This window comes from Myotis daubentonii, chromosome X (assembly GCF_963259705.1).
Source record: "Myotis daubentonii chromosome X, mMyoDau2.1, whole genome shotgun sequence".
NCBI lineage: Eukaryota > Metazoa > Chordata > Mammalia > Chiroptera > Vespertilionidae > Myotis > Myotis daubentonii.
Window position 1 is genome coordinate 58,609,600 of NC_081861.1, and position 21,329 is coordinate 58,630,928.

Consider the following 21,329-nt stretch of genomic DNA (forward strand, 5'->3'; position numbering starts at 1 on the left):
TAAAAAATTAAACTTTCTGCCCAGCCAGCATGGCTTAGTGGTTGAGCATTGATCTATGAACCAGGAGATCACGGTTCAATTCTCGGTCAGGGCACATGCCCGGGTTGCAGGCTCGATCCCCGGTGTGGGGTGTGGAGGAGGCAACCAGTCAATGATTCTCTCTTATCATTGATGTTTCTATCTCTCTCTCCCTCTCCCTTTCTCTCTGAAATCAATTAAAATATATTTTTAAAAAATAAAAATTAAACTTTTTATTTTGAAATCATTATAGATTCACATACAGTTGTAAGAAATAATACAGAGATCTCATGCACTCTTTACCCAGTTTACCCAAACAATAACATCTTGAAAAACTATAGTACATTCTCACAACTAGGATATTAACATTGATGCAATCCACCAATTTTGTTTAGCATTCCCCAGTTTTAGTCATGTGTGTGTGTGTGTGTGTGTGTGTGTGTGTGTGTGTGTGTGTTTAGATCTATGCGATTTGATCACATGTGTAGGCTCATGGATCCACTACCATAGTCAAGAGAGATAATGTTGTTTTCCATCTATTATATCATGAGGATTTCCTCATATTCTTTAAAAATGGGCATGGTAAATGAGTAAAATATTTTAAGAGGCACAGTGAGGCAAATCATCCAGAGTCCTATTTACATAACACTGAAATGTGATTTTGCATTAGTGTCTGCTGCCCACTTCCATCCAAAGAAGGGATGCATTTCATGAAAGACCAACCCCAGAGAAGTTAGTGTAACATGCCCAACTTTTCCACCTAGGCTCCTAAACTGTAGGTTTCTTCTTCCTCCTTCAGACCTCCCCTCAGAAGTAGATTCATATCTCTAAACTCTAGGCCAGTGATGGCGAACCTATGACACGCGTGTCAGAGGTGACACGCAAACTCATTTTTTGGTTGATTTTTCTTTGTTAAATGGTATTTAAATATATAAAATAAATATCAAAAATATAAATCTTTGTTTACTATGGGTGCAAATATCAAAAAATTTCTATATGTGACACGGCACCAGAGTTAAGTTAGGGTCTTTCAAAATGCTGACACACTGAGTTCAAAAGGTTCGCCATCACCGTTAGGCTAACTGGAACTGTCCTGCTCTCTCTTGAGTTTGTCCTATCTAAAGCCCAATGGACAGTAAATTGAGAACTAACCTCCTACTGAGGGGCTCAAGGAAATTAGAGGGTCAATGGCATTGACAAAGGGCTCAACTAATGAAGGGTCCTTCCAGGCAACCACTCAGACCTAATCACAACAGATCCCAGTAGCCTTATATGGAGATGTAGAGTGGCCCATTCTATTGAGGAAAGGTGCCAGAAGTCACTAGGGTCAGTATCAAAAAGTCATACTCAAAATTCTTCTCAAGTGTCATCACCTAATTTTTTAGATTTGAAAAAGAACTTTTTACTTGCTGGTTGATTAGAGCATTACCACATGTCTCTTTCTATGTTGAAATAAAGTCGTATATTTTAAAAAGACACTACTACTACTTGGATTGATGGTGTCAGCTCAATGCATTTGAGTCTTTTGTTTTTTCTTTTTCATGGCTCATTAGAAGTCCACATGTGATGCTCCAGAGCCACATACAGCTTTGGGACAAATGTAGGTGTACCCTGCTTCAGGCTCTGTTCTCTTTGCTTTTTCTTGTAGTATGAATCTCTCCTCTCCAACTTTGGACTCCTAGGAGAAAGCTATCCTCCTAGGTAACAGCTGAGAAAATTAGCTTGGGGAGGGCAGGAAGGTGTTTAGTTGTTCATAGTTCAAGAAGAAGGGTGAAGAAAGGAAGACCACCCACCTTTGCTCTCCAAACGAGGCTCCTCTAATTCCTCAAATGGGTGCTGGGACAGGAAGGCCTGAGCTGACTCTAGCACGGAGTAGATATAGGGGCCCCGAGACTTCACATCTTCCATAAATGTCTGTGAAGTTTAGCAACACAGTCAACAGGGAAGAAAAGTCTTTCAATCAATCACTTTACATTCCATTCTACAATTGACAACCTTTCTTCTCAGTGTAACTTGATCCTGTGGCATTGTCATGTACCTTTGGCCTATCCAGACAAAAAGTCCTCCCTATAGGCAGAAGAAAGAATAGCTGTGATACTGGAACATCTATGTAGTATGAAATGCGTCTCTTTGCCATAGAGTAGAGAGAATCGTGGAGACTTGGGGCTGGGAATTTGGGTTCTTTAGAAGACTGAGAAAGTTCCCTGTAAGGGGCTTAGATAAATCAAAACCAGAATGAGCAAGATTACATTGATTTTAATTAACTTTTTATTGAAGTATACATAGAGAAAAGTAAAAAAATCAAAAGTGCACATCTCAATGAATTTCCATTAAGTGATTCCATCTCTATAACTAGTACTGAGATCAAGAAACAGAACTCCACTAGCATCCCAGAAGAGCCTCTCATGGCCCTTTCTGGTCACTATCTTATACTCCCCCCCCCCACTCTACCCCCCGTTGGGTAACCACTATTTTGTCTGGTAATTCCACCAATTAGTTTTTCCATTTATATAAAAGGAATCATACAGTATATTCTCTTTTTGTATCTTTTGTTTCAATCAACATACTGTCTTTAATATTCATCCATGTTGTGACACAAAATTATAGTTTATTTTCTTGTGTTATATTCCATTTTGTATGTATTTTTAATTGCGATATAATTGACATATGATATTGAGTAAGTTTAAGGTATACAACATATTTACTTGATACATTTATATTGCAATATGTTGCCATTGTAGCATTAGCTAACATCTGTCATGTCACATAATTATCATTTTTTTCAGTGCATCTGTATATATTTTTAGAAATCTGTTGCTATTTTCTGATTATAAAGGTAATATATGTCACAGAAATCTTAGAAGTTTCAGAAAAGTATAAAAAAAAATCAAAAAGAACTCCAATTTCATAATCTAGAGTTGTTAACCATTATGGATATTTTGATATACTTCCTTCTTATGTTTTTATATGTTTGCATACATGTACTAACATGTATATATATTTTATAGAATTGAGATCCACCTGTATATGTTTTTGTATCCTATGTTTTTTCAATTTATGTTATATTAGGTTTATTTTCCATGGCTCCACTAAAAATCATGGCATGATTTTAAGGGAGGCCAATATTTGACAGGAGAAAGAGAGAGAAAAGATTTGAGTTTCTCTGTGGAGTGCCATTCACAGGTCTTTAGGACCGCATGCAACTTCCTGTTACTTTAAGTATGTAAGCGGAGACTGGGTGTCCTTCTGACAGGGTACTGTAGAAGCAATCCCTTCACGACTGAGAGGCACACACCATGGCCTCCATAATTTGAACCTACCGCATGTGTCTCCTTTTCCTGTTGCACCAGGGCCACATCCCCTTGTAGGGGCAGCTGCGCTGACAATTCCTCATCCTTTTGGCTGAGCCAGTCAATAATCTCTTGGAGAGAGAGCTGAAGCTTTCCACTGTGGTCTGAGAAGGCCTCTAGGCGAGCACTGCACACAATGGGTAAGACCAATGATTTTCATCTTGTTGTTTTTTTTTTTTTTTAAATATATTTTATTGATTTTTTACAGAGAGGAAGTGAGAGAGATAGAGAGTTAGAAACATCGATGAGCGAGAAACATCGATCAGCTGCCTCCTGCACACTCCCTACTGGGGATGTGCCCGCAACCAAGATACATGCCCTTGACCGGAATCGAACCCGGGACCCTTCAGTCCGCAGGCTGACACTCTATCCACTGAGCCAAACCGGTTAGGGCTTTCATCTTGTTTTTAAGTGGCAAAACATTTTCTCCCAAACAAACACTTATGTGGAACATTAATATATATATATATATATATATATATATATATATATATATATATATATACACACACACACAAAATACCGACTTCTGCGCATGGGCCAAGAAGTTTTAATCACACTGTACATGTGCGCCCGCACATGATATTTTGTGGAAGAGCCACACTCAAGGGGCCAAAGAGCCGCATGTGACTCGCAAGCCGCAGTTTGCTGACCACTGCCCTAGAGGAACTCAACTCATGCCAACTGCTCATCCACAGAGGCTTTTTGGAGCCTGCTCTCTGAGCAGGGAAGGATGCAATAAGTGGGAAGGGCAAGTCAGGGGGTTGAGTGTAGGCACTCACATGTGCAAGGATGCATACAAATAAAAGAGGTCCAAGGGTCCCAAAGAATAATAGGCTAGAGGTATAACATATGGCATATTAAAAATGTGCACTGTATAATAATCTCTGTCAGCCTCACCCCACAAATGAACCATGAGCTGAGGTCCAGGTGGTGGGAAGCTGGAGGCCAGCCTAGGCTGTGTGCAGTCATCGAGTCCATTCCCCTTAGCTGGCAACAATAATGATGCATTGCCTCCGTATTACCTGGGCCAAGCCCTTTCCCTAAATTTTTGTTTCCACTAATTCTCAGAGCAACTTTATAGGTAGGCACTACTATAGTATTGCCCAGAGAGGTTAAGTAATTTACTCAAGATCACATAGTTAAGTCACTAATAGAGTTTTAATTTGCATTTAGTTTTATCTGACTCCAGAGCCTGCATTTTTTTCAATTTCTCCACACTGCCTCATCCCTACTAGAGCTTACCAGAAACTATAGGTTTGGGCTTTGATGATATAGTGTGGAGAAGAAAAGTGTGGGGTGGGGGATACAGTAGGGGTAGGGAAAAAAGGAACAAGTGATATAGAAATTGCCTTCCAGCTCTTACTGAATTGTCCTCAGCACTAGGTGGGTTAATAACGAATGGATGGGAATAGAGCAAGGGTGGGGAACATCTGGCCTGAGAGCCATATAAGGCCCTCAAAATAATTTGGTCTGGCCCTGCCAAGGCATTAGGGGTGAGTTAATTAAATGTTTGACCAACATAGCAGGCTAATTTTTTAAGCTGATAATTTTGTATGGCCCACAAATAAATATTCAAATAGCCCTTGGCAGAAAAAAGGTTCCCTACTTCTGGAGAAGAGGGATGAAAGAATGGGAGAGAGAGAAGATGAGATCTACCAAGATGGAGAACAGTTATGCAAAGAGGAGGAGGAGGAAATAATCATATCTTTCATTTATATATCAGTGCTTTTAAGTTTAGCACGCATTTTCATATCTTAGTTGAATTCTCATGACAACACTGTGAGGTAGGTAGGACAGGTATTATTCCTTCACCCATTTTTTTCCTTAAAAATAATCCAAACAAATGGAAGCTAAAATTCAGATAACCAAAACCACTTAGCCAAGGTGACACAGCTACTTAAACCTGAGGCTCAAATCCAAGTCTCCTGATTTCTGACCCAGGTTTTTCCTCCAGTGCCAGAGAAGGAAAGGGAGGAGAAGGAGACAGTTAGGCTAATGAAAGGGTGAGGTACAGGCTGAGAGGAGAATGACAGGCTGCAGCAGTAAAAGGAGCCCAACACTGTCCAAGCCAGGTTCCTACGGCCCCTATTTGTAGGGAGCAGGCCTTACCGGAGGTTGTGAGACTTCTTCTTGATTTCATTCCAACACAGATTCATGGCTGACGGTTCCAGGGGTCCAGAGGTACCAACAGACCCATTGAACAGCTTTGTGCTTAGGCAGAAAACCCCAGCACCATCCTGAGGAGGTACAGGGGAGATGGCAGCAGCTCTAACCTGGACAGAAATACAGACATCCTGTGACCCCTGGAGTGTGCCTCACCCTGGTCTGTAGGAAGACAAGGGTGGGACAGGTGTGAACAAGGAAAGATAAGGGTTTGTTCCAGGGTATGTTTGGGGGTGAGATAAAGACTCGGTGGCTCTGTTCATTGCAAGGTCCACTCTTACTATAGGTCAGTCACATATGGCTGCTGATTACTATAGTATTACTCTTATTATTGTAAATTCTGCCAGGACTACTGCCCAGGTGTGAACCTGGAAGTCCTTGCATTAGGTAAGAGCTGCTCAGAATTTCCCCAAATGCTGGCAACCACAGAAATAGATGAGCTGTAAGCTCCTATTTCAGGATCCCATCCTTTACCCAACCTCTGGAAAAGAAAGCTCAGACCAGAGTGGGCAGCTAGGAGGACCAGCCATGGAGTCTACCAAAATCTCAGGTACCCAAGCCCACAGCCCATCACTTGTCGCTCTTTGGGGTAATGTAGGGTTTGGATGAATGGGGTTATGCCAAATAGCCCTAAGAAGTTAGCTGCCTCCAACACAATGTCAAGACTGCTCAACAAGGGGGGCAGTAGGGGTGGAGGAAGGGGGAGTGTGGAGGAGGAAATCTCAGCTTAGCCTCTTCACCCAAGCCCCGGGAAACCCACTACCTGCCTGTCCACCTGCTTGCCTTCTCTGGAAAGAATACAGTCCCATTTGTGGCTGAGATTGTCTAGTTTCCTTCCCCGCCCCCCAGACTTCTTTCCCACACAAGACTCTCCAGGCAATTTAGAAAACCAACCATACCATTAAAACCACAGCTTGCAGCCACATACTAATAGGGAACTGAGGGCGCAGCCAGGTTCTGGGGCAAAACTCTTAACTCAGTCACCCTGCATCCCAAAGAGCTGACACTACCTGTGCTGCAGGGACTCCGTTGCAGGATGGAGCAGCTCCATGATTATCCCTCAGCACAAATCCAGACCCAATGCCTGGTGAGCCACAGGCAGTCTTGACAGGCTCTGAGCAGGCTCCCGCAGAGAGGGCAGGCAGAGCTTCGCCAGGCCAGAGGTGGGAGCTGTCACCCTGTTTGTTTACTGACCCCCCAGGAATCTTGAGGGGGCGGCTATGTAAGGGCTTAGCCGGTGAATCAGAGCTTTGTCCCTAGGGAATTCCGGCTCACTCCCAACTGGGCCCGCCACACCGGGGCCAGGAGGGCCCTCCCAAGCTGGCAAGGATGGCAGGAGTGGGACTGGGCATTCCATGGTGCTGAGGAGGGGCATGCAGAGAGTAGTGCCTGCCGACTTATTTTCATTTGCTGTGGAAGACACAAAGGATTCACTCTGCTTCCAGGCCCATCTCTCCCCTGAGGTGGAGGAAAGGATCAGACCACTTTGGTGACAAACCTCTCTGATAAGCAATTTCCCAAAGGTCTGCTAGGAGGATGGGCTTGGAAATAAGCCTTGTCTTTGACGAAGTAAGTGTCCTTAGAGGCAGTGAGGAATATGTGTGTCACAACTGGGGACAGAGCCGTGGGGTAGCAGGATCAGGTTGTTGGGCAGCAGAAGATTCATTTGAGCCCACTGTGAAAACATGGGGGTGCTCTGCCCTGCCTTTAGAATGCAAAGATGGGTAGGGGTAAAGTCATACCCCGCCCCAGACATCCCACCCCACTTTAAGGCCAGAGGGAAATGGATGGTCTATGGACAGCCTTGAACCTCTGCAGGGGAAGGAAAGGGCAAAATGGCAGTGAGCAGCTCTATGTAGGGGCCCAGTTCTAGAGAGTCTCTTGTGCCCTGCCTGTGCTGCCCTGGGCCACTGGCCTGACAGGCAGGGTCCCTTCTGTATGTGAACACCCTCCTTTTCCAGCAGACTTGCCTGGGGAAAGGTTAACATTCCCAAGCTGGACTCCCACCCCTCAGCACTAAGGGAAACACTTCATTTTTACCAAAAAGGGTTCTGTTCCCATCCTTATTTATCTCCCACAGAGTCTTCTGGGCTTTCCACAGTTCTACATTGTTTCCATGCTGAGGCCCACCTACAGGAATACTTGGAGCAGCTGCCTGACCCTTTCTGAGAGTCTGGGATGGATGGGGGATGGCAACTGATGGTAGGCTCAGCATGGAGAGTGGCTCTCGTTCCAGGTCACAGCTTTGCTTATGCTGGGATAATTGGGCTCAATCCAGTCTTGCAGATTCTCCTGGACTTGGAATGCCCCAGAGTTAGAAATGGTCCCTTGTGACCCAGCCACAACCAACTTCTCCTGGTACTGTAGGAAGTGCCTACAATGAGCTGGCTCCACCCATGTTAGTCTTTCATTCCCTCTAGCCTTCTTCTTAGTCTCCTAACCCCCTACTTGGCTCCCTTACTATGTTCCTTCACCCTGTCCTCCCCTCCTAGTTCCCCCTTATACTCACAAGTCCATGTAGCAGAGACAGGCAAACAATAGGTAAATAATGAATAATAATTGTCTTCTTTCCCTATCAATGGCTTCCTACATCTGGCCAAGATATTTGCTTCTCAACTCCACTCCCCACAGGGCTCTTTCCTCATCTCTTGAAGCTTTAAGACAAAGTCGGGGCCATCGGGAAGGAAGAGAAGTGACTGGACAATGGCAGAGGAGAAAAGGTGGTCTCACCATTGTCAATCATAAAATGAAGCCCTCAGGTCCCTGTGCTTAGGCTGTGAAGCTTGAAGGGGGTAGACAATGAACAGGGCAAATCTTTTGAAAGGGCCCAGGCTTCTCGATCCCTTGATCCTATGAAAGTTCCACTCTGGGGAAGAGGTAGGTGCACTGAGGGACTCTAAGTTGACACTGACTTTGAGAACATGTTAGATGTAGCACTTTCTCTCTGGCTAGATGTGGAGAAAATAGCTCAGGAGAACCTGGATCTTATGCCTCTCTGGACTTTAACTCTCCCTCACTATTCTCCCCCAAAATGGGCTCCCCGGCACTCACATTCTCCATTTCTACCACCTTCCTTCCTTCCTTCCTTCTCCCTGTATATTCATCTGCTGTCTGTACCTCCAGCAATGCTTTAGCACAGCAGCCCACCTGTGAGAAACTAGGAGATATAGTATTTTCTTACACCCTCTTGGCCTCTGGACCCCAAAGCACTGTAGGGCAAGCCAAAATATGCTTATGCTTCTCCCTTGTCAGTTCAATTTTCCCATGGCCTCTCTGGCTGCCCTCTTCAGGATTACTGCCTCTCACACATTGTCTGCCTACCTACCAACATACACAAGCAGGCACACACAGTACCACAACTACACTCCTAGAGGAGGAGAGAGAAGAAGCAGGTATCAGGCACAGGGGATTTTTAGTGGGGCTGAGCCAGGAGTTTCAAGTAAGGCTAGGTACTTGAGAGGAGCAAATGGAAGGAGGTGTAGAATATGAGGCATGCCACAGAGAAGCCAAGGCAAAGGAAGGTCCTGCCTAGACTGTGCCCTGTACGAATACGGTCTTCTGGAACGCCCCTTGGATGTTAACATGAAACCAGCCCCCTCAGCCATTGTGGGCTTTGGCTTGCCCAGCCCAGTACATTTCCGTGCCCAATCCTCCCTCCCCTAAAATGCCTCATGAATGACAAGGGACAGGCCAGAAGGAGGCCATGTGCTATCCAAGGGGTTTCATGTATATGAAGAGTGCCCCTGAGCTTTAGGAAGCATGGACACCCACAAGAACATATACAGATCCTGTATTCACTTTTTCTCCTTTTGCTACTGGCTTCTTACCTGAAGCTGGGGGTAGGTACTTCGGAGGCTGTTGCTATGATGGAAATGGTCAGTGGCTGGCCACTCATGACATCGTGGGAAGGTGTAAGGGCATCCCTGCATGACCATAGGTTGCATCAGAACCAAGGCTCATGGGGGGGGGGTGAGGATGGGCAGTGCACCCACCGTTGATCATAAGCACCTGGAAGAAAAACAAAGGAAGATTTAGTTAAGACCTAGAAAAGCCCTATCAATCAATCAATCCAGCTCTTACCTAGAGGTGCTTCCATCAGTTGTATTAATGAGTTTTCAAAGCTTACTGACCTACCGAATAGTTTTTTTCCAGGTAACCATGTACCATAAAAGACTTTGTCTAATTATTGATCAAGGAAGTATTTATTGTTTATTCATTACATTTTGTGCTAGAAATACAAAGATGATTTGCTGTCTGACATCTCACAGCCTAGGGATGGGGGTAGGGTAGGAGGCAGCCATGTAAGTTGATAATTATAATAAACTGCTTATGTGGCAAGTGCTATAATTAAAATTTGACCAGAAGGCTAGGAGAGAACACAGTGGAAAACAATTAATTCTATCTAAGAACATGCAAAGATATCAGAAAGACTGTGTTTGAGGTGAATCTTTTCTTAAAATATATTTTTAGCCCTAGCCAGTGTGGCCCAGTGGATAGAGTGTCAGCCTGCAGACTGAAGGGTACCAGGTTCAATTTTGGTCAAGGGCAGGTACCTTGGTTGCAGGCTCCTCCCTGGCCTGGGCCCTGGTCGGGGCATGTGCAGGAGGCAACCAATCAATGTATTTCTCTCTGTCTTTCCCTCTCTCTTCCACTCTCTCTAAAAAATCAATAGAAAAATATCCTCAGGTGAGGATTAAAAAAATAAATAAATAAAATATTTTTATTGATTTTATTGGGGTAACATTGGTTAATCAAATTATATAGGTTTCAGGGGTACAATTCTATAATATATCACCTGCATATTGTATTGCGTGTTCACCACTCCAAATCGTTTCCGTGCATCAGCATTTGTCCCCCTTTCCCCTCTCCTACCTCCCCCACCCCCATTTTCCTCTGGTAATTACCATACTGTTATCTGTGTCTATGAGTTTTCTTTTCTTAATCCCTTCACCTTTTTCGCCCAGCTCCCCAAGCCCCCTCCCCTCTAACAGCTGTCGTTCTTTCTTCTTTGAGTCTGTTTCTATTTTGTTTGTTTATTTATTTGGTTCATTAGATTCCCCCAAATAAGTGAAATAATATGGTGCTTGCCTTTCTCTGACTGGCTTATTTCACTTAGTATAATACTCTCCAGGTCTGCCCATGAGGTGAGTCTTGAAGGATGAGTAGATGTTTGCCTTTGCAGAGAAGGGGAGAAAGGGAGAAGGGCAGTCTCACCAGAGGGATCCATCTGTGCAAAAAAACCTTAACATGTTCAAAGTATAATTATAATTATAAAGTTCAGTATGGCTAGAGTTAGGAGGCACAGAGATGAAAAAGACATGGTGCCTGCCCCATGAGGAGTTTACATACAGAAAGAACAGATGTGGGGAAAATCAGGCCATAAAGTGTAACTTGCATTAATAATAGAAGTATTAAAAAACAACCTGATCAAAATAATAATAATAATAGTAGAAGTATTGATGGGATGGAGTGAAGGGATAGATGAGGTGAGTTCTACCTGGTCAGGTCAGGAACAGTCTCTCCTAGAGGAAATATACTTGAGGTGAGTCAAGAAATAGAAGTTGGATTGTCATTAGACAGAGAAGATAAAACAAAAAGAACATCCTAAACAGCATGAAAATAAAATGTATGATGTGATCAGAATACAAGGCAGGTGCCTTATGGGAAGTCGCTGATGAGGTTGGAAAATGAGGCTGTGGCCAGATTGGGCCGTGCCTTGAATGACAAGCAGAGGCTTCTAGGCTTTGTCTTGCAGACAACAGGGAGGCACTGAAGACTTTAAGCCAGGGAAAGACATGACCAGATTTGCATTTTAGAGAGAGCCTCTGGCTGCCTTGTGAAGTGATTCTCCCAGGGAAAGAACCCATTGAGAAGATGTTACAATAGGCAGGCAGTTGTGGTGAGGATGAAACAGAGAGCATGGCTTTGAGATATACTGAAGAGATTAAATACATTGGGCTCTGTGATCAATTGGATGTAAAGTGAAGGGTGAGGGAAGTGAAGAAGACAAAGGTTTCTAATTTGGGAGCTGGGTGGATAATGTTGTTGATAGTAAGAGAGAGAAGGAGCAAATTTGGTGTGGTGGGGGTGAGAGCAGTGTTCCATAATAAGCTATGCTTGAGACAGTCAGCTTTATATGTTAGTCAGTAAGCTTATAAAAGGAAGATATGAGTGAAAAAATTAGATGCTTAAACCAATTGACAGCTTAGTGACTATACACCAATGTAATGAGAATGGGTAGCAAAGACAATGTTTGCAAATGATAAAAGTGCTGGGCAAAGACATGCGAACCCTGATCCCAAAGGACAGGAAGTAAGCATATTTAATTCCTGATGCTGATGATTCAATAACCATCATTTTAGTCTCTATTTCAGTGGTACCCAACACTTTAGGTATAAGAAAGAGTCCCTTCTTAAGCTTAAGAAAATCACACTTCACCCACTCATATCTACAATAGTAGCTGTATTTTAAGTACATACAGAGTGAGAAAAAACACTTATCTATTTTTTTAAATGATAGCATTATTATTATTATTATTATTCCTCACCCAAGAATATTTTTCCATTAAATTTTTAGAGAGAGGGATAGAGAGGGAGAGGAGAGGGAGAGAGAGAGAAACATTGGCATGAGAGAGACACATCAATTGGTTGCTTCCTGCACATGCCACGAGAGGGACTAGGGACAAAACTGCAACCGAGATATGTTACCTTGGCCAGGAATCGAACCTGAGACCCTTCGGTCTGTGGGCTGATGCTCTAAACACTGACCAAACCAGCCAGGGCAACACTTATTCATTTAAAGATCTGATCTGTAGACTCCGTGCATTAAACACCCTTCCCTCCACTCAGGGGTCTATGGTCCAAACATTGGGAATTACTACAGATGATGGGAATCACTACAGATGATGAAGGTGCAAAAATTTATGGACACTTTCTTGTAGTCAAATTCCCTAGATATTACACAGCTACATAACTCCTCATCCCCAAATAAATTCCCCAAAGAATAATTTATTTATTTATTTTTAACATGAATGCTTCTTTTTTCCTAGTAATATGTTTTAATTAAGTTCATACTGTTACTGTTGTAATTAGATAGTTATAAATAGTAGGAAGGGAACAAAGGGGAGGCCAGACATTATAAGCATGGCCATCTTGGCAACTTCACCAGTGTTGGGGTCCATCCCTGCAGGTCCAGGGATTCCCATAGGTGTGGATGGAGTCGGCAAAGGAGTCTCACGGAGACAGGGTTCAGTTGATCAGCATGGTTGGGTTTTCCCAAAGAATAATTTAAAAGGTGGCTCCCCTCTGATCCAACACCAACATAAAAGAGTTAGTACCTCAAGTAAAAATGAAGTATTGCTAAGAATGCACTATAAGAATGAAACTAAAAAGGCTTGTTTTCAGACCCCTTTTTATATTAACATTTTCATTTTTGCCAATTACACAAGTAGTGCATGTTTTTAATAGAAAAACTGGAAAACACAAAAATTATAAGGATGCAAATAAAACTAATCTATAATAAATACTACCATCCAGAAATTACCATTACTAGCAGGTTTGAAGGTTTGAAGCCCTACATAGTTTTACTATGAAAAATATATAAATATACTTTAAAAATAAAATTGTCATCATAGGAGATTTTATATATATATATATATATATATATATATATATATATATATATATATATTTAATTTTGTATTGTGCCTTTTTTCATTTGCCATTTATATCACAATCACTTTAGAATGTCACTAACTATTCCTCTAAAACATGATTTCTTAATGGCAGCAAACGTGATAGAGTGGTGTTGTTGAGGCCATGGGCTTTGGCATCAGACAAACCTAGAGTCAAATTCATACTATTCAACCAAATAGCAGTGTGGTCTGGGACAAGTTCATCTCTCTGTACTTCAATGTCATCTGAAAAATTGGGATGACAACAATACTTCCCTCATAGAATTGTTCTAATGATTAAAATTGTTCTAATGACTAAAACTTAGGATAGTGTCTGGAAATAGTACACTGCTCAATAAATGTCAGCTGTAATCATTATTGTATACCATTTCATTGAATGGATATATCATTATAGTTAGACATAAGTCACACTGCAATGAACAGCCATGTGAATATTTATAATTTTTTCCTTGGGATAATTTCCTAGAAGGGAGAATTCCTGGATCAAAGGGTATGAACCAATTTCAGCTGTGATGCATAGTTCTAAATTGCTCTAGAAAAAAAAGTTAGATCACTTTATACTACCACTGGCAATGTATGAGAGTGCCAGTTTTCCAGCACACTTGCCAACAGTGACATGATCTTATTTTAAAAATATCTTTGCCAAATTTGTGATGATGGCATCTTGAAGATTGCTTTGTATTTCCTTAATTATTAAAGATGTTTAACTCTCCCACTACATTTTTTTGTGGCCAGGTGTATTTCTTATGTCACAAACTATCTCTTTTTCTCCTTTGAGATTCACTTACAGATTAACTTCCTGAATTATAATTGATTGTTCACAAACAAAAATAAACCAAACACAGGAGTTAGAGAACTTGGAGCTTCCAATCCCAATGCAGGCAGCAATATACTCCTCCTGGTTCTAGCATGACTAGCCTCGGGTATTTTCAGACTTTGCCACTAACTGTGACTTCAAGTCATTTCACCTCTCCAGATCTTGGTTTGCTAATTTATAAAATGTTAATGTTTCAGAGTTGCCACACATTAAAACATTAGCATTCCCTCTATTTGTATAGCATGCTTTACATGCTGCTGTACTGTCTTTCTTGATCCTCAGTGCAACCTGGTAAGGTTGGCCCAACCAGAATTATGATCCCATCTGACAGATGAAGATGCTGAGACACAAGTGAACCTGGGCCTCCTGACTCCTGTCCAGTACTCTTTGTTCTACACAAAGAATATTCTTTCTGACCCTCTATTTATCTCCATCCTGTCCCTAATTACCATCTGTACATACTGATTCTCTTCCTATTCCTTTGTCCAATTTGCAGAGGCTATGAGGAAACAGAGATGAATCCAACTTGGTCTCCAACTGGTCAAGTTTAGGAAATAAGACATATAAACAAAAAAAGTATAACTTAAGAGAGAAAATGATTTGTACCGTAAGTGAGACAAGAAAGCATGCAATGAGAGGACACAGAGGAAGAAGTGTTCACCTTTAAGTTGAAGGGATTTAGGATGTATCTATGGAAGAGGTGCTTTTGATGTAAGGTGAGAAAGAATATTTGGATGCACAGAGTACTGGAGGATGCTTTTGGAGTGGAACTTACTCTTCTGTGCTCTCCTCTAAGGGTCCTGATGGATATCAAGCTGTAGCATTTTTTTCCACTAGGAATACTCTTCCTGATTCTCAAAGGTACACATAGGAGGCCCTTACAGGAGGATTGTGGGGAGACATTGTTCCTCTTGGGCAGAGATAAAAGCTTTAAAAACACATGGGAAATACCAGAATTTTAGCATGAAAGCAAGATTGTTGGCTCATGGAGGACAAGGTCCATGTCTGATATTTATTTCTATCCCACATATTTTTAGCATAGTGCAGGGCGCATAGCAGGCACTCAGTGAATGTTTCCTGGGTTGATTTATTGAATTGAACTCCAATTAGGTAAATGTATAGACTAACTTTGTAGGTACAAATCCCAGGAATCATGAAGAGAAAGATTTTGGATATACATATTTCCTTGCATTTCTGTGAAATGATGTATGCAGAATGTTAGCATTTGAAGCAAGACTTGAAATGGCAAAAACAAAAACAACCTGCAAATAACCAAAATGTTCATTACTAGAGGACTAGTTAAATAAATGTGTGTCCATTCAATGGAATTCTATACATCTATTAAAAACAGAATTAAAAACTTTTTATGTGCCAATATGGAACAATCTCTTAAGATATATTTTTAAGTGAAAAGAAAAGAAGAAAAAAATAAGATGGTTTGTTTATATATGTGTAAAAAAGGAAAATATGTGCTTATATATACAATAATATATCTTTGAAAGTATTACAAAAGAACCTGTTAACATTGACTGCCTTTGGAATTTTTCTCTATTTTCTCCCTTTTTTAAAAAAACTGAGAAATATAGTTACAAAAACTGCATAAAACATGCGCATAAAATATGTTGAATTATTATTAAGTCAATCCCCATATAATCACTGCTTGGGTTGATAATTAGAATAACTACCCACACCCACAAAAGCTCTGTGTTGCTAATAAGAGAGGTAATATTTATGGAATATCTTTTTGTATCTTTTGAGTATTGAACCATGTGAGTATATTAGCTACCTAACAGATATTTTCTCCTTCCCTCCCTCCACACTCCTCACAAAAATGCCAGGGACACCTTGAACTCTTTTATGGAAAGATTGGTGTAGCGGTTTTTCTATAGCCAAATAAATAATAACAGTTAAACTTACTTTATTCCATGTTTCACATATATTAACTAACTAGAGGCCCGATGCACGAAATTAGCGCAAGGGTAAGCTTTCCTTCCCCTGGCTGCCAGCACCGGCTTCCTTCTGGCTACCCGCACCCAGGCTTCTCTCCGGCTGCCGCAGCCGGCCCTGCCCCCCACCTGCACCCGCCTTGGCCTGGCACTGCCCGAGTCCGCCGCCACCCCTCTTTCCCCCTCGATTGATCACCCCACCAGCCGGTGGTCTGGGCCTCCCTCTGTGGGGCGATGTTGGGAGCCCCCCAGCCAATCACATCGCACCCACCTTGGCTGACCTGGCATAGTGTGTCATAGTGTGGTTGTCAGGACGGTCATTCTGCTGTTCCGTTGTTGGATCGATTTGCATGTTACACTTTTATTATTATAGATCAATCTACATACAAGTCATTTAAACCTATGAAGCATCTGGTATGTTGTCTTATTGTGCACATAAGAACATGGAGGCACAGAGGTAGTAAGTAATGTGTTTAAAGTGGCATTGTGAATAAGAGCTGAGAAGCTGGGATTCGTATCTAGGTAAATGTGTCCCAGAATACCAGTCCTTCACTGTTCCACTGTTCCACCTCTGTAAATTCTATAACCCAGGCTCTGAGGCATTGTAGTTACTGACCCCAAGCAAGTAGAGAAGACTTTTGGCTAAGGGCCACCAGGTGGGAGCCTAAGAGCTGACTTATCATGCAAAGACAAGAGCAATTGAGAACAGACAGGGTGCAGTGAGTCTGGGGCCTAGAGTATCACCCAACTGGTAAACTCTACAAAATATTTAAATGACATTCGTAGGACATTAGAGAAGTAAAATTCTGGTCTATTCCCCTAGTCTGACCTCAGAGCTTCCCCAGTGTCTTAGAGCTTAGTAAATATTTTTTGACTGAATGGATAAGCTTTTTCCACCTATAAACTGGAGAAGTCTACGAACCTAGCCTACAGAAATACTTGCAGAAGTAAGCAAGTACGTATGCTGAAGTATTATTTGCAATAGCAAAACTGCAATCAATTCAAAATCCCATCCACAGGGTACTAGTTAGGTGGACTATATCTGAGAGACAGCACAGCATTACAGTTAAGGGTGCTTATTATGAGCCAGGATGCTCGGGTTTGCATCCTGGCCATGCCACTTATTAGCACAGGTTTGGACAAGCTCCCTGACTTACTGTGCTTTTTAGTCCTTTCATCTGTAAAACAGGGATAACAAAAAGACCTACTTCATATATCTATTAGCATAGCCATTCACACAATGGAATATTATGCAGCTGTTGAAAAGAGGTAGATTTCTATGCACTCATTTGAACAGATGTTAAAGGTATATATTTTAGGTAAAAGAAAACAGGTGTCAGAATAATATGTCTGATACAACTCCAATTTTGTAAAAAACCATTTGAAAAAAATCTGTGTGTTGTGTGCACAGAAAGAAAGCCTTCAAGGACACATAAAACTGCTTAGTGACATTAATTCTGGAGAGTTGTATGAAGGGGAGTCTCCCTTTGACTTTATACACTTTGTGTGTGCGTGTACAAATTATATATATATATTTACAACAAGCATTCATTATTCTTGGGAGAAAAAAATAAATAGGGAAGACTTCTAAATCAGAGAGGCTCGGGAAAGAACAGGGCAGTGTGGGAAGAAGACATCCATTCTTGTGGGCTCTCCAATCCAAGGTAATGCTGCATGATGGCCCTGTGTCTCACAGTACTGCCTTTCTACCTGACAGCATGACACTAAGAGACGAGACACATATTTCATTGGTACCAAACCTTGTTATGTGTTCCTAAAATAATTCCTGCAATATAGCAAAAAACAAAGGTTCTGCTTCAGATGCTCTAACTTAATGAATAAATCATGGAAATTCAGATTGTCAACCTAGAAGGATCTTAGAAATTATCTAGGCCAACCCTCTCATTTACAAATGGAAACAATGAAATGTGTTCCTGAGAAGTTATTAGCTGTCAAGCAATTTTGAGATATAAAATTTATTTTCTAGTGACAAAATCAGAGACATCCCTTGGGGAGAATTTTATTCTAAAAGCCAATTAATGCACAACATCAGAACCTCCTGCAAGTTCCCACGTTTCCTCTCTCCTTCCTTTTAAGCCAATGCTTTCCACACCCCTTCCCTTCCCTCTAATTTTATTCTAAGGGTCAATTAATGAACTACATCTGAAACCTTTATACAGTGCAAGTTAGTAAACCATTTGGGAGAGCAATTTGATGACATCTCCCAAAGGTGAAGATTCTCAGACCCTGTGATGGGACAATTCCCTCCTAGATACAAACCAGATAGCAACAGTCACATAAGAATATCTACACAAGAATGATTATAGTAAGCCCTAACTGTGAGCCAAAAACTGGAAATGGCCTAATTGTCCATAAACAACAGAATAAATAAATCATGGCATATTCATTAAATGGAGTGCTATACAATAGTAAAAAAAAAAAAATGAACTAGAGCCACATGGCACAACATGGTTAAATTTCACAAATACAGCACAGAATAGAAAAGAAATTGGAGAAGAATTCAGACCATCGATATAAATTTTTAAGACATAAAGCAGTGGTATACGCTGTTTAAAGACAGTCATATGTAGTAAAAGTTCAAATAAATACATGAGAATAATAAACACCAAATCCAGGAGAAGGGTGACTTTGAAGAGAGGGAGGGAAGAAGGGAGGTCTAATTACAGGATAGATAGGGTTTCATCTTTACTGATAATGTTTTTTCTGAAGCTGAGTTGTTGGTAATCTGATTTTCATTACATTATTCTTTACTAGAGGCCTGGTGCATGAATTTATGCATGTGTGGGGTCCCTCAGGGTGGCCTGCAGAGATCGGGCCCCAGCTTGTGCCCCCAGACTCATAGCCCTAGCTTGTGCCTCCAGCCTCGTAGCCCTGCCTGGCACCCCAACTTGGCCTGGCACCACCCCCTCACCTGCTCCACCATCCCCTTGCCTGGCTCTCTCAGCACCCGGGAGCCGGCGGCAACCCTGCCCCCCGCTGCCACCATTGGTTGCCATCTTCGGGGCAATTGGTGGGGCGATCGGCCCTGCTCACACCCGCCTTGACCTGGTACCACCTGCTCATCTGCTCCACCATCCCGCCACAGTCCCATTCTCGTTGGGGCCCATCAGGGCGCAGCGCCTCCACTGAGGCCTGCTGCCAGCACTGCATTGCCAACACCTGCCGTGTTCTACACCGCCCCCTGGTGGGCAGTGCACGTCATAGCGAGCAGTCAAACTCCCAGTAGAACGACTGCCCGAGAGGGAAATTTGCATATTAGGCTTTTATTATATAGGACTAGAGGCTCGGTGCACAAAAATTTGTGCACTGGCGGGGGGGGGGGGGTCCCTCTGCCCCACTTGTGCCCTCTCACAGTCTGGGACCCTTCGGGAGATAACCACCTGCTGGCTTAGGCCCGCTCCCCAGGTGGCAGATGGCAGGCCCGATTCCTTGGTGCCTGCCCCACCTCCCCAGGTCGCGCTCACAGCAAGGCCGATCTGGGAGTTGGGGCACTGCCCCAGGTTGGGTCGCACATGGGACACCCAGACCGGCTGGTGGATTGCTGCTGCCCCGCCCGGCCGCCCTGGGTCAGGTCGTACATGGGATGCCCGGATGGGCCAGTGGTTCACTGCTGCCCCACCCCGCCGCCCCGGGTCGCAGATAGGAGGCCCGGATGGCAGCAGGACAGGCGGGATGGCGCTGTCCCATCCCACCTCCCTGGGTCGCAAATAGCAGGTCTGGATGGTGGCAGGGAAGGCAGGATGGTGCCATCCCGCCCTGCCTGCAGTATGCAAATTAGCCGCCATTTTGTTGGTGGTTAATTTGCATATCGTGCTGATTTGCCAATGGGAGGCATAGCAAAAGTACGGTCAATTACCATGTTTGTCTATTATTAGATAGGGTACCTCTTTGAATGTATAAACATTTTCACAATACATTATTTAAAAGATGCAACAAATCCCATGCTGAAAGGAAAATTCATAGTTTTCGAAAATAACAAAATATTAAAAGAAATGTACTAGTATAAGATATAAATGCTGTTTTCAAAATGATGGTATTATTCCTTAAACCTGACTCATTTTCCTGGGACTAGTTTCATGGGAGGGAACCTGCAAGAGAAGCTGTAGTTGGGCACAGTGGACTGACAATCAGGTGATAAGGATTCACTCTCTCAGATACTCATCGGCTTTGGGAAAGAGAACAATTTGATTAACCTCTTAATCTTTTTCACATTTAAAAATTCAGTGTTGGACTAGATTATCTTACCAGGGGTTTTTTTTTTCCCTCGTGTGACAATTTCTTCCAGCTTTTTATTTATTTTTTATTTTATTTTATTTTTTTGAGTAGCAATTCCCAAAACTGTGTCTGGAAGATGTTAAAGTGTTTTCCATGTAGAAAAGTGTTTCCTGGTCAAATCAGTTTGGGATTAAGTGCTGCAAATCAGGGCCCTTTAAAAGGCAATTTACCTGAGGGCCTTCTCTATACTGGGTTAAACAAAATTAAGCAGATTTATTTATAGCAGTCCTCAGAACCTTTATTTATTTTTTCATATGTACAATATTACATGCTTTGTTATCTTTTGTTTTAAAATGAGCTTTAAATTAAGTTATAGATATTTAAGTAACAAACTGAGATTTCTGAAATCAATCCACAATTACACAAATTTACAGAAAGATAATCTGAACTACCGTTATCACAGCTAAACAGTAAAGGCCAATCTAGGAGAATAGGCACCACATAAAGGATGTAAAACAACAACCTAATAATAATAATAATAATAATAATAATAATAATAATAATAATTGTGGTACTAAAACATTATTGACAACTTTGCAGCTATGTCAGCCTGAGAAGTTACAAATAGTTACCTTAAATTGCAACTAGAGCTGAAACCGGTTTGGCTCAGTGGATAGAGCGTCAGCCTGCGGACTGAGAGGTCCCAGGTTCGATTCCGGTCAAGGGCATGTACCAGGGTTGCAGGCACATCTCCAGTAGGAGATGTGCAGGAGGCAGCTGATTGATGTTTCTCTCTCATCGATGTTTCTAACTCTCTATCTCTCTCCCTTTCTCTCTGTAAAAAATCAATAAAATGTATTTTAAATAAAAAAAAATAAATTGCAACTAGAGCAGTCTTCCTCGGCCTTTTTTCTTTTTATCATTGACCCCTTAGGAACCATTTTTATTTTATTTTATTTTTTCCATCACCATTTATCAACTCTATGACCTCTTCCATCTCCACCTCTGCCCCCACTATTGTCCATGTCCAAGTCCTCAGAACCTTTAATATCCTTATATGCATTGTGAGTCTCCAAGAGAATTCTGTTTTAAAGCATTTTCAA

At 42.1% G+C, this 21,329-nt stretch overlaps 1 protein-coding gene across 2 annotated transcripts in view; it reads right to left on the reverse strand.

The window, feature by feature from the left end:
• The window catches only part of DRP2 (dystrophin related protein 2), a 31,719-nt gene extending 22,181 nt beyond the window's left edge, over positions 1-9,538 (reverse strand). The window contains exons 1-4 of one of the 2 annotated variants that reach the window (XM_059678829.1): positions 9,362-9,538; positions 5,481-5,644; positions 3,339-3,495; positions 1,812-1,932 (exon numbers count right to left, since the gene is read on the reverse strand). In XM_059678829.1, the coding sequence (XP_059534812.1) occupies positions 1,812-1,932; positions 3,339-3,495; positions 5,481-5,644; positions 9,362-9,478 (559 nt within the window). In that variant the 5' untranslated portion in view covers positions 9,479-9,538. Of the gene's footprint in view, positions 1-1,811; positions 1,933-3,338; positions 3,496-5,480; positions 5,645-6,544; positions 6,674-9,361 lie in introns of those variants that run through there. The other variant, XM_059678828.1, reaches the window with a different exon arrangement.
• Positions 9,539-21,329: the final 11,791 nt, after the last annotated feature.